General features: G+C 31.9%; 1 protein-coding gene across 1 annotated transcript in view; it reads right to left on the bottom strand.

Annotated features, from left to right (window-relative positions):
- Positions 1-13,586, bottom strand: part of LOC111055244 (ATPase ASNA1 homolog) — a 34,978-nt gene that overhangs the window by 7,505 nt on the left and 13,887 nt on the right. The window contains exons 2-4 of the mRNA XM_022342413.2: positions 12,932-13,079; positions 8,133-8,284; positions 7,056-7,206 (exon numbers count right to left, since the gene is read on the bottom strand). Of these exons, the coding sequence (XP_022198105.2) occupies positions 7,056-7,206; positions 8,133-8,284; positions 12,932-13,079 (451 nt within the window). The remainder of the gene's footprint in view (positions 1-7,055; positions 7,207-8,132; positions 8,285-12,931; positions 13,080-13,586) is intronic.

Raw genomic sequence — 13,586 nt, 5'->3', positions numbered from 1 at the left:
GAGAACAGATGTAGAATGTGAATTCTAAACTTGTAAATTATAATTTTGTGGTGACGTGTCTGTAGCGTGGACAATGAATTTTTGAGGTCTCTCTGTTCTGGCTTGTAGCTTTTCCTGTTTTTTCTTCTTCTGAAAACATGGCTGGCTGTTGTGTGTGTAATTTTGTGCTCTGAATTATTGTCTGTTTACGTGAATTTATTAATGTTTTAAATTGAGTTTTAAACAGTTTATAGTGTTCTTTTTTGTGGATAATTTGTTTTTTCTGTATCCAAGCCAATAGCCACTGTGTTTCAACTGTAAACTAGATAAGTATTTTAGTTCGTAGTTACTTGAAATAATTAGCCTTAAGATATTTTCTCTTTCTGTATTTTGTGAAATTTTATCTGAAGATTATAAGTTAATTTGCTCTGAAAACTGGATTTCTCATTCATAGGCAATAGATCCATTCACAGTTTATCAAGAATCTATTTTATTGGAGCCGACAGCTGTCCTTGGTTTGATAGGTGTTAAATGCTATTCCAACCGTTTAAGGAAAAATTGGTAGCACGGCAAATGGTACGCCCTGTTGTGGGACCGAATTACAAAATAAATATGTCCCAAATGGTACACTATGAAATCCCTGGTTATAAAAATTATTAGTAGGATAGATATCTTGATAGGTTATGAATGGTATACTGCTGAGTGGGAAATCGGTTCAAGAGAGATCAAGTCCTAATGAATATATTATCTGTGCAGACTAGCAAAATGGCATACAATATGAAAAATATTAAAATTGATGATGAATTAATAGCTGCCTTAACACAACTGTTTGATAAGCAAGATGCTAAGTTAGACCAAATGTTTGAAAATCAAAATGCTATGTTTAATGCTAGGTTTGATGAGATGAAGCAAGAATTTGCTAGCATAAGACTAGAGCAGGTTAGTATAAACCTTCTATTGAAAAATGCAAATGAAACAGTGAAAGATAATCATGAAGATGAAAACAAATTGAAGCAGGATGATAGTAGTGTTAAGTTACAAGATCAACTCATTCAAGTTTCTGACAATGTAGGCCTAGTTACTGTTGTTGAAAGGGTCAACCATAGTGAAAGTGTAGAATTGAGTAAAGAAGTAGGTAGGGAGTTGTCTTCATTGAAAGTCAACTATCAAGAAAGTACTATTGCTACATTGAAGGTTAGGAAAACAGTAAACAAATCGAATGTTTCTATGGATCAGATTACTACATCGAAAGTTAGGAAAACAGTAAATAAAATGAATGATTACATGATAAAGGTTTCTGTGGAGGTTAGGAACAATGTGAACAAAATGAATGTTGCTTTGAGTCAAGTTGATGAGTTCAACTTTCAACTGAGAATTGAAAAGGTGTATGCAATGCATTCTCAAGTGAGCATGATTGACTTTTGTGAGCAAAATTGCTTTGTTGAAACAAATGAACCCATGAATAAAATCATGCTATTGAAGAAAACAAAACGCAAAGTTTCCATTGATGTGTTAGTATTCAAAGGTTGTTTCAAGTTGCTTACTTACAAGATGATGACAATGAATCACATGATGAAAGGGTATTCCCCAACACACAATGATTAGGAATCCTGTGTCATGCCGGGATTCAGAATAGCAATGACCGTAAATACTACGTATGGTAAGAGTCCATAATTGTATCTTTTTTCTTTCCTATAGCCTATTTTTCTTGGCCCTTGATCTTTTCAAATTTCAATTCTTTCCTGTCTTTGTGTAATATTCAGTAAATTTCTTCTATGATACATATCTTAACCAATCTTGTCCATAGTCATTTAAATTTGTATTTTTTCTGAAATAATATTAGAAGTTGAAATAGTAGCTTATTTTCCTAATCTTTAATTTGTTGATAAAACTTAACTTTTCCAAAATCTATCCATTGTAGAGTAAATAATTGTTTGCTTGTGACATATTTTTTCATCATGTATCACTTATGTGAAGTGTATCAATTTTGTGTGTTGTTTTAGGGAATTTATTTACCCAGTTTTCTTTTTCTCTTGTTTGTATTTTTTAGGGAACTTATTTACCCAGTATTTCATCTTGATAATCTTTGTATCATAATCTTGAAATGTTTATACTTATTATACAGTCTTTAAATTTTAAATTATTTTAAAAAATAATTGGTTTAATTTAAAACGTTGTGTTATATTATCAATTGAAATGAGTTAAAGGCTAAAATTTTTCTAAAGTGTTTTGTAATTGATATTTTTTTCAAATTTTAAAACTGTTTGTTCTATAAATTTTGATATGATTGATTATCGTTTGAAATGGATGCTGGAGTGTATGTAGAATTTTTAGTGGGGTTTGTTGATTAGAATTTTGCTGGTATGTGATTGTTTTTTTTTGAGATGGAAACCCATTATTGCCTAAAGAAGGAATAACAGAGGTTATGACTTAGAGAGGCAGTAATGAGATAATATTTTTTGTGTTAATTAATAATGTTGATTGCCATAGATGCAAAATAATGATTAATAATGTTGATTGCCATAGATGCAAAATGATGATTACTTATGAATATTGTTTGCCTTTGAAGCAAAATATTATTGATGTTTTGAATGGTTTCTTGTTTAATGATTGATAGTAAAGTTTTGTCATGAAATGTAGTTTGTGTTTAGAACATTGAAGAGTCGAAATAAACTATAGTATCCAACAAACGATGATTAACAATATTAAATAATTTGCTTTTTATACATTTTTGAACAAAATTAAAACTAAATAATTTTGAAACCCTGAATGATAAATCATAAATGTGAAATGAACTTGCTATAAATGAAATGTTATATTAAATGATAATGAAATGCAGATATATTATGAAATGATTGTGAATAGAAGACCAATTGTCTGAAATTATTGAAATATATATTGAAATTATTTTTTTTGTTGTGATAATCTGATGTTTTTTTTACAATTTTGATAATGATACAGGGTGTTATGAAATTATATTTCTATTTTGAAGAATGGATTAAAATTTTGATATTTGAACAGTGAATAGATGAAAATGAATTTTTTTTAAATTTATCATTGATATGTCCATATTTCACAATTTATGTATTGCTGACTGTATAATAAGATGTTAACAAATTTCAATTTCATAGATACTTAAAATAATTTTAATGTGTATTAGATTGTATTGATAGCCTAATCAAAGTTTTTCTTCTTAGTTTATAAGCATTTTAAGATAACAGGTACAGCACAGACATTAACATTGAAATAGTTATCATGTGAATCTCGAAATCAGTAACAAGTGAACGCCATGAAGAGTGTTAAGAACATTTGGGTGATTTTCAAACTAGTGTGACATAACTACGCCAAAATCTACGCCGATGCCTGTGCTGATGTCAACGCCAATATCTAAGCCGATGCCTGCGCCGAAGCCAATAGCTACGCCAATGCCTGCGCCAATGCTGATGCCAACACCAAAATCAACGCCGATGCCTGTGCTGATGTCAATAGCTACGCCAATGCCAATAGCTACGTCAATGCCTGTGCCAATGCCAAAATCTGCGCCAATGCTGCACCAATGCCAATAGCTACGCCAATGCCTGCGCCAATGCTGATGCCAACACCAAAATCAACGCCGATGCCTGTGCTAATGCCAATGCCTGCGCAAATGCCAATGCCTGCGCCAATGCCAATATCAACGCCGATGCCAAAGCCGACACCAAAGCATACGCAAATAGCAATGCCAATGCTTATTGCTGACTCTGTATCTCAAACTTCAACACTACTGCATTACCTGGAGGTAATTGCCATCCATGTTCACATTCACAACTTTGAATTCAGAAGAACAGTCACAGTATCATGAAAGAATTGATTCAAAAAATCCTCTCCTAAATTATTCCTGTATGCAGAACTCTAAACCTTGAAAGCTGAAAATATCAAAAAACCAAACCTTACCTAAATTAATCCTCACCTAAATTAATCCTGTATGCAGCGTCTATCTCTTTTCCAAAAAACGAATTACATTGTCATTTCAAGCCTGAAATGTACATTGTATAATTACAAATATGATACAAAATTTATGTGACTCTGTATTGAATTTGGAATGCAGCTGTCTACTACAAACATGAAGCAATGCTAACTGAGATGTCACCTGTATCGAGTTTGGAATGCAGCCGTCTACTACAAACATGAAGCAATGCTAACTGAGATGTCACCTGTATCGAGTTTGATATGCATCAGTCGACTACAAGTATCAGCCCAACACTACCTGCATCCAGATCAGCCCAACACTAACGTCATCACACTGGAGTCACACTTAACTGAAAATCATACTGAGTGCCTTAACGGACTGTTTTCCAAAATGTGCATCAATAAAATCAACCGCGTCAATAGTGAAAGAAATGAACATTTTTTGATTTATTGAAATTTTTATGTGAAAATTAAATGTAACAATTCATCAATTCATTAAAAAAAAAAAAAAATAATAATAATAATAATAATAAATTTTTCATTCAACATACTAAATTTTTTTTATGCAATAAAAATTAAATTTTCTATCTATTAAATTTATGTGCAATTTCAAAAAACTATTCTTTACATATTAAACTTTCTGTTGAGATATTTTTCTTTAAATTATAAAGCTAAATCAAAAGTAATATTGATATTCTATATTTTGAAATATTGTTTGGAAACATATAACAAACGCTATTGATGAATTTTTATAATAATTTTCAATATTTTTGGATGACATGTATTGTTTTTTCTAGAAAAAATTGTTACTGTTCTCAAATTTAAATTTCAACAATTTTCATTAGGGTCAATGTAAATTTTTTCTTTGAATTTTCAAACAGTAAAATTTTTTGATGTCAGGAGGGGGGTATTTGTAATATTACATTTTTCTTCTCACATTGGAATCGAATCTTCAATTCGAGATCTATGGAACTTTATAATAAATGTCAGAGTTATCAATAGACGGACAAATTTTTTGACGGAAAATTTATTATCGTAAATGTTTGTTGCATTGTTCCATAATGTCACCGAGGTAGGGTTAACAAATTACTAAATAAATCGTTTATTTAAATAGAATATATGTATAAAAATTTAAAATAACATTTTCAAAATAAAGTTTTATTGAGAACAGATGTAGAATGTGAATTCTAAACTTGTAAATTATAATTTTGTGGTGACGTGTCTGTAGTGTGGACAATGAATTTTTGAGGTCTCTCTGTTCTGGCTTGTAGCTTTTCCTGTTCTTTCTTCTTCTGAAAACATGGCTGGCTGTTGTGTGTGTAATTTTGTGCTCTGAATTATTGTCTGTTTACGTGAATTTATTAATGTTTTAAATTGAGTTTTAAACAGTTTATAGTGTTCTTTTTTGTGGATAATTTGTTTTTTCTGTATCCAAGCCAATAGCCACTGTGTTTCAACTGTAAACTAGATAAGTATTTTAGTTCGTAGTTACTTGAAATAATTAGCCTTAAGATATTTTCTCTTTCTGTATTTTGTGAAATTTTATCTGAAGATTATAAGTTAATTTGCTCTGAAAACTGGATTTCTCATTCATAGGCAATAGATCCATTCACAGTTTATCAAGGCAGAGCGCCTCAAGAGTGAGAATTTTTGTCTGATGGAGAGAGGAGGCACTCCCTATAATTGCAGATGCTCTCAGACAGTGCACCAGGCCACCAGGATTTGACCTTCCTCGACACGCATGGGTCGCATTAAACCGAATCAGAACATTGCACGGTAGATGCAAAGCATCTCTTTTCAAATGAGGCTTTATAGACTCTCCAGGATGCGATTGTGGAGCTCCATTGCAGACAATGAAACACATTGTCTATGAATGTGACAGACGTGCCTAGCTGGGTGACAGTAATGACTTTACTGTGGCAAGCCCTCAGGCGATCCAATACATTTTGAATTTGGACGTGCACTAGTAAACAGTGCGAAACTACAAGGACTTACGAATAAGAAAATGCCATATGCTATATATAATGAGAACATAAAAAATCTGACATTTAAAACATTTCTGTACAGTGTTACATGTGGGTAAATGTTACTGTTAGTATATTAACTCACACTAAGGGCCGGTTTCCGAGCTCGGGATTTAGCTAATTTCTGAACTTTGAACAGCTGGAGTCAGAAAATTGGCTTTTCGAAACGGGGCGTAGTCATAGTTTTTATGATAATCTTTATTTTCTCATTTCTATAATTGGAAACGTTCTTCCTTGACGAAATGAAACATTCCTAGATAATTCATAATAGCTGAAACTTTACACTATTTTCTCTTTATTTTATATTGTGTCCAATTTTCCAGTTTTTCGAAATTTAATTTAAACGTGGACTACGACTACGCCTCGTTCAAGAAAGCTAATTTTCTGACTCCAGCTGTTCAAAGTCCAGTACTTATCAAAATCTCGATCTCGGAAACCGACCCTTAAAAAAGTGAAATTTGATAGTTGAGATTTTTTTATATTTTCTAAGCATTCATCTATTTCATTCTTGTATAATTTGATAGTTTCGATTTTCTATGTATCCATCTATTTCATTTTTGTTTAATTTATTAGTATTTTTCAATATGAATAACTTTAAAACGGTTTCATATATTGATGTGCGTTTCCGGCATTCGTTTCTTCTTGACATTCTGTACCGAAGTCATGTATCATATAATACCTTCCCATTGAAAAAATGAAGTTGTTTTAGAATAGCGGTTCTAAAATTTTGAAGGGACAGAATCGTCAAGTTCCCCTTGTAAGAGAGAGATATTTAACTGTTTCCATAATTTTCATCAACCCTGTATACTATACTACTGTATATACAGATGTAACCAAATTGAAAAATGTTAATCTAATGAAAAATATTAAAATCACTTTTTAAAGTGATGGGCCTTCCCATTTTCTTATTTACCAGCTATTATTATAAGAGAGAATTGATTGAGTTTTACAAACAAGATTTTCAACATATGACCTTGAGTGGTAGAGAGGACCAAAAAGTTCTCACTCCGCCAAATGAAGAATGTTAAATGTTTTCATAATACTAAAGTAACATAATGTATACCCAACTAACTTAAGCCGATTTTTCGGAATTTTAGCTTTTACCTGTGTTATGAACGGACTAATTTTCATTTTGAACCTGAGAAGTTTTCCAAGTCCTCGTTCAACAACCTGAGGAAAGGACAGAAGACGGAGAGTGTGGCCGGTAGGCGCTGTGTCAAACACCACCACAGAGAAGTTCATGCCCTTCACCAATCTGCACAAAAATGGTCATATATATTATATTACATAGGCTAATTGAATCAAATTGAGATGTTTTACAGGAGCACCCTACAACATCAAAACTTACATAATATGAAGGGAGCTCTGAGAAATAAGATTCTCTTTACTTTCTACTTGTTCAATAACTGGAGTACAACAACTTAGATAACTTGAATGATATCTATTCAATGTTGGAAAGTATACAAAGTTTTACAGAATATCAAACAGTTCTCGTTCATAACAAAGAATAATTTTGATAATTCATGTAATAGAAGATTTTTTATTGGATCCAACTTTGAAAACATGAAAAATACATAAAAAATTATTTAAATTGAAACCAAATCAACAGCCCATTTTTTTCATTATTGTGGATCCCCTATTCCTTCACAATGTCTGCACGCAATTGTACAGATTTAACAACTCATTAATGATTTGTTGAAGATCACATTTGAGGAATACAATGTTTTTGTATTGATGTTTGAATATTTGTATTGAATCGGCAAAGCTTCAAGATAGATTGAAAGATTGAAGCTGTTAGGTAGGCTGAATTCTACAGCATTCACATTATATATTCGATAGCGAGCACTTGGTTTGAACAAGTGCTTCAAACAGTAGGCAATTAATACACAGGTACAGCAATTGGCAATAAATTATATGAACAATTGAAATTAACGATGCCAGATTTTCATATAATTTTAATCCACGGTTCACATATTTACGACAAAAATCATGATGGATGAAACTACCAGAAAAAATCGACTTTGATCTTGATTTTGAATAAAGAAAAAATTGCATGAGTATCAAGAATCAAACTCTTGTACTTGCTTGGCCTAAATGAGCAAAGTAGCTGATCTACTCGTGTATTCCATTTTCAGATCTATCAAATTAATGTATTTAACCGAGTTTGTTCACACTACCTACTTCATAACTTCAGCATAACTCATCGACTCGTCAATGCCAGGGAAGGCACCGACGATTTCTTGCATCACTCCTTTACTCAATCTCATCGCTTCACTTTCCCCCTCGAAATATTCATCAGGCAGTTCGTTGAAGCCAACATTAGGATCGATTTCCTGAAAATTTAGCATAATATACATTGGGATCTAGTAGATGAAATAGGGGTTTACTAAGACATAAAGATTATTAGATGGCATTACTTACTATTTTACAGGATGCAAAAGTATAAATTTAGAAGCTCAACATACTGCAAAATTTTTAAATATTTCATATTAGACGGATAAATTACATATTTTTTTTAAGTTTAGTAACCTGACTTCATCCCATCATACCTACATTGCGACATTTCCTTCACGTTTCCTGATTCCATTTATTCTCTCTCAAGGTTTGTAAGATTCCCTAGTACATAGTTAACCATAGTTGGGAAACCTAACCTATTTTAACGCACCTCAACACGAAGTCTGTTACTTTGTATTTGAATTTCAATTATTTATTGCAGATTTAGAATATTTAAGAGACATTACAAAATCTTTATAATATGAAATATCTTTAAAAATATAAATAAACATAGTTATTACATATATCTCGGGAACTGTTGGGAATATCACAAAATTCCACTGAACAAAAAGTGTTTATCAAGCTTCTTTTTTGAATAGTTAGTTATGTCGGTTGAACACATTGTTCTCAAGATATGAGCGTGGAAACAAAACACTGAAAAATGCAACTTTTAAACCACCCTCATCCCCTTAGCACATGAGTTAGGAATGAGGACTTTTGATATGTTCTACTCCTAACTAGTCTCAACAAAGCTGTATTACTTGAAGTTTAGTTACTAGAAAGTCTTGTAGAACTCAAAAATTTTGTGTAAAACATTCCCTCCAAATTCCTTTGTCAATTGGTCTATTGTTGCAAAATTGAAGATTTCACACTCAACAATAAAGCTGCTGCAAAAGGTGTAGGGAAATTTGTAAAAAAGTGAAATTATACATTCAATTGTAGAGAATTTAATACTCTATAAGCTCATAATCAACATGGATTTTTCCCATCGATTTTTAAAAAGTTAGAAGAGGAAAAATAGAAAAAAATGGTGACAAACGTGTTTTCAAAAATGTCACACCTTCAAGAGCGGATATCTCAAAAACTAGAGAGTTTAGAGAGTTTTTGAGTTTTATGCGAGAAACCAAAAAATGGTACCTTAAAAAAACCACCCCCACCCCCTTAGCACAAGGGGTAGGGTGGGGACTTTTGATATGTTTACCTCCTTATTACCCTAAACAGAACTGCGGGGTCAAAAATTGTCTTCCAAACATTTCCCTCCATACCCTTTTTTGAGCATTCATTGCCTGGACTATATTTAAGGTGAAAAATATTCCCTCTTAATCCACTCTTTCATGCTCTTTTTACTGATTTTGAAATTCAAATCAAAAGGTATTTCATTGATCAGTTTACTGCTTGTGTAAATAAGCTGCCTTCTGATGAATGAAAGTCTTGTAGAATAAACTTTAAATTTCTCTGTTACGCCCGGTATGAAATGATAAGTGTTTTTGATCAGCTTTATGAAGATATTTTCATTTTTCACTGAGTATTTTATTAAGACTGACATAAAGTTGTCACGGAAAAACATCAAAATTCAGGAAAATTAGATAAGTTGGGTATAACCTTGATTTTTATAAATGGTTTTTATAATATGTTTTTGAATGATGAATGGATTTTCCATGTGTCCATCATATGCAGCACCCCATATCAATAATCCATATTTTAAAGCTGATGAAACTATATGAAATGATTAACTGTTTTTAATTTATTTATAATCAATATTTTGTTTAGTTTATAGAATTAATAAGAAATATAGTTCAGCTTTCTACACAGAAAAGATAAGTGAAATTGCCATTTAAAGTTTTTATCAATATTATTACTTCAAAAATTTAGTATTATAGTGAGGTCCACGTTTTAATGACAGTATTTGATCAACTTTGGTTTTGCTATCCTTGTCTATCATTCGACAAAGCCGGTGGTACTATCCTTTTCTAGGTCCAGAACGATGCCAATTATGTTTTTGACAGTGTAGAAATATAATTAATTAATGCAGAGAATCGGCATCGCTATTCTTCTATATTTATCCACTGCCATTATAACGTGGACCTCACTATATTTACTTTTTCTATTTCTGGGCAGTTACATTATTAAATAATTTGAGCAAAGTGAATGCAGTTTCTGCTTGAAACGATTTTTTGGTTTTCAAGTTGAATTTGGTGAAAATCATATATACTTTGTTTTATTTACATTCAACTCATAGTATTCATGTCAAGCCATCTTAGACTGTCAATATATCACCTTCTGCATCGCTGAATAAGCTCCGCCAATCAGCACTGATGAAGATTATTGCTGTATCATCTGCAAATGATCCTGCCATTGTTAAATTTTCATTTTAAAAGATCATTTACATAGATAAGAAATAAAGCAGGTGATAAGACCGTACCCTGTGGTAAACCATAAGGTGTGAGGGTGCTTAGGTGCCTAAGGTTTTAGGGTGCTTTACTGTGAATTCAAGTTCAATATTTGGGATCTATCTTGAATAAATCTCAAGTACTTCCCCTTATTCCTATTTTTTTTAATTTCTTAAAAAGTGTTTCATGTGGTATTGTATCAAAAGCTTTTGATAAGTCTAAAAATATTGACATGGTTTTTTTTTGTTATTAAAATATTGCTAATCTGATTCACAAAACTACACAATGCGAATTCTGTGCTCTTATTTCTTTGAAAGCCAAACTGCTGTTTCTCCATAACATTTTATTTGTCTAAGAAGTCGATTAATAGTAGTTTAATTAGTTTTTCAACTATTTCAGTTAAATTGTTCAAAAGGCTGATGGGCCTGTGTTTCTGGGATTGGGTTTAGTCTTGTCACCCCCCTTGAATACTGGTTTCAGCTTTGAAACTTTAAAATGATCAGGGAAAGTCCCTGTTACAAAAATTTTACTATCGATAATATCAGCTAGAGGCGCCGCTATATACTGAGCAATTTGTTACAATGTAAAGTTGGATATTTTATCTGTTCCAGGACCAGCATTATTTTTCAATTCAAATATAATTTCTTCTACATCTGTAGCTTCAACTGGAGTTAGAAACCATGAGTTTTGAAGGGTACTATAGTTATAAAATTGCAGATCCTCGGGATTTTTACTAATATGAATAGCTTCTGCATGTCTCATAACCACTTCCACAAAGAAACTATTCAATGTCGATGCTTCCATTTTTATTGACCGAGCGAAGTGAGGTCTAAGATTCAAGTCGACGGTTTTGCATTTTCTCTTAATGTTTAAATGTTTAAATGTTTATATGTTGCGCATTTACGGCGAAACACGGTAATAGATTTTAATGAAATTTGACAGGTATGTTCCTTTTTAAATTGCGCGTCGACGTATATACAAGGTTTTTGGAAATTTTGCATTTCAAGGATAATATAAAAGAAAAAAGGAGCCTCCTTCATACGTCAATATTGGAGTAAAAATCAGACTATAGAATTATTCATCATAAATCAGCTGTCGAGTTGACTACAAATTGCATGCCATGACGCATGCTATTCAATATCTGAATGTAACTTGGTGTAACTTGGTGTAGGAAAGTAACAGCTGTGTAGACTATAAATTGCATGCCTCATTGAATGCAATTTTTATGCACTATTAAATTAATAGGATGCAAAGAACTTATAACAGCTCATCTGGGCGCCTAGATGTCTTCTGGTTTTCTCGCGCTAAATTCCGGAAAGCGTTATATGATAATTAAATCTTGTGTAAGCATGATCTGATCAAATAAATAGTTATTAGTGTATCAGTGTGGAAGTGCTTATGGTTTGGGAGGTCGTTATAACTGCGCGAGGTCTACTGTTCACAGAACTACTAATATCTTCATTTGTATTATTGCTTTCGTCTATAATTTTATTTATGCATTTCCAGAGAGATCTGGGGTTTTGACTATTTTTATCTATTTCATTTGTATAATAGTTATTTTTGTTGTAGTTATTGTTAATTATTTGGGTTTGATGTTTGTATGTTGTTATTATTTTTCGTGTTTTCATTTTAATATATTTGAATTTAGATTTCAATTGATGGTCCAGTCAAATGGTCATTTTTCAGGAAATAGCCCCGAAAGAATTTTCCTCGTCGGTTTCATATGCATTTCGGGGCGCTGAATTTTCTGACACGCCAGAGGGCGGCTTCACCCCTAAAAACCCTCAAATTTTGGGACTATTTCCAATTTTCCCGTTTTATTTCGAAAACATCAGGTTTTAAAAAAGCTGTCTTTACAAAATGAAAGACAATAAAATATCCAATAAATTGAGTGATCGCACAGGATTGGACGTTTCCTGGTTTAGAAGCTACAGATTTTCAAAAAAGGGGATAGGCCTATTCTCAGTTTTTTTTCAAATCTGGAAACTTACTACTTCTACTCTATACAACCTCGATACACACCTATTAATTAATATTAAACCGATGAGAAAATTCTTTCGGAGCTGTTTCCTGAAAAATTACTATTTGACTGAACTATGGATTCTATTGATAAATAATAGAGTACGGTACTTCTTTTTTTAGGCTATAATGTGATAAATAATAGAGTATTTGTTCTTACAAAACTCAGTTGAGACATGAACATTTTTTTGGGAAAATACACTGCAAGTAGTACAAAAGTGAATTGGTTTGATCGATCACAAGACGTAGCTTGTGATCAAGCACAAACTTGTTCTCAACATTCAAGTTGATACTTACCATGGCAAAGAGATTTGTGAAGCCATTGACTTTCGTAGGTACCTTGGAGAATTTCTGATCGAATGCATCTGATATATTATGAGCAGGATCAGTAGATATAATTAAAACACTATCTCTCACTTTCGACAACTGCACGGCCAAACTGCAACTGAAAACATTTTAAACCGTTAATATTAAGAAATTACGAGTATATTGTTAAAATTGAATATGCGAACATAAATATTTACTAGATATTAATAAGAATGTAATAGTATGCAAAATTGATGTTAATTTGAAGTAAACGACTTTCTGAATGAAGATATTTTTTTTATTTTGAAATTACGAATTACATTGTCTTGTGAAAAACATTGAGGATCAAGGCCAATAACAGAAAAGATGATTGCTCATAAGAGTGTGATCACAAGGCTTCTTAGATGAGATGGCTTCTTGATTGGTTCTTGTGGCATTTAATCATGATTAGAATTCAACAGGCTTTTGTGTAACCGGGAATTAATGTTGCATCATGAAGGGGAGAAATTGTATGTATGCATAATGAACAGTTTTTGATTTCCCCGTCAACTAAATCTATTCATGATCTATCATATATTGATTGTATTATTATCTATAATATTATATTATTAAATATCTATTATATTTGTGATTTACTATATTATTT

This window comes from Nilaparvata lugens, chromosome 2, assembly GCF_014356525.2.
Source record: "Nilaparvata lugens isolate BPH chromosome 2, ASM1435652v1, whole genome shotgun sequence".
Taxonomy (NCBI): Eukaryota; Metazoa; Arthropoda; class Insecta; order Hemiptera; family Delphacidae; genus Nilaparvata; species Nilaparvata lugens.
The sequence above is the reverse complement of the archived record's forward strand: the minus strand, read 5'-3'. Positions and strand labels throughout refer to the sequence as shown.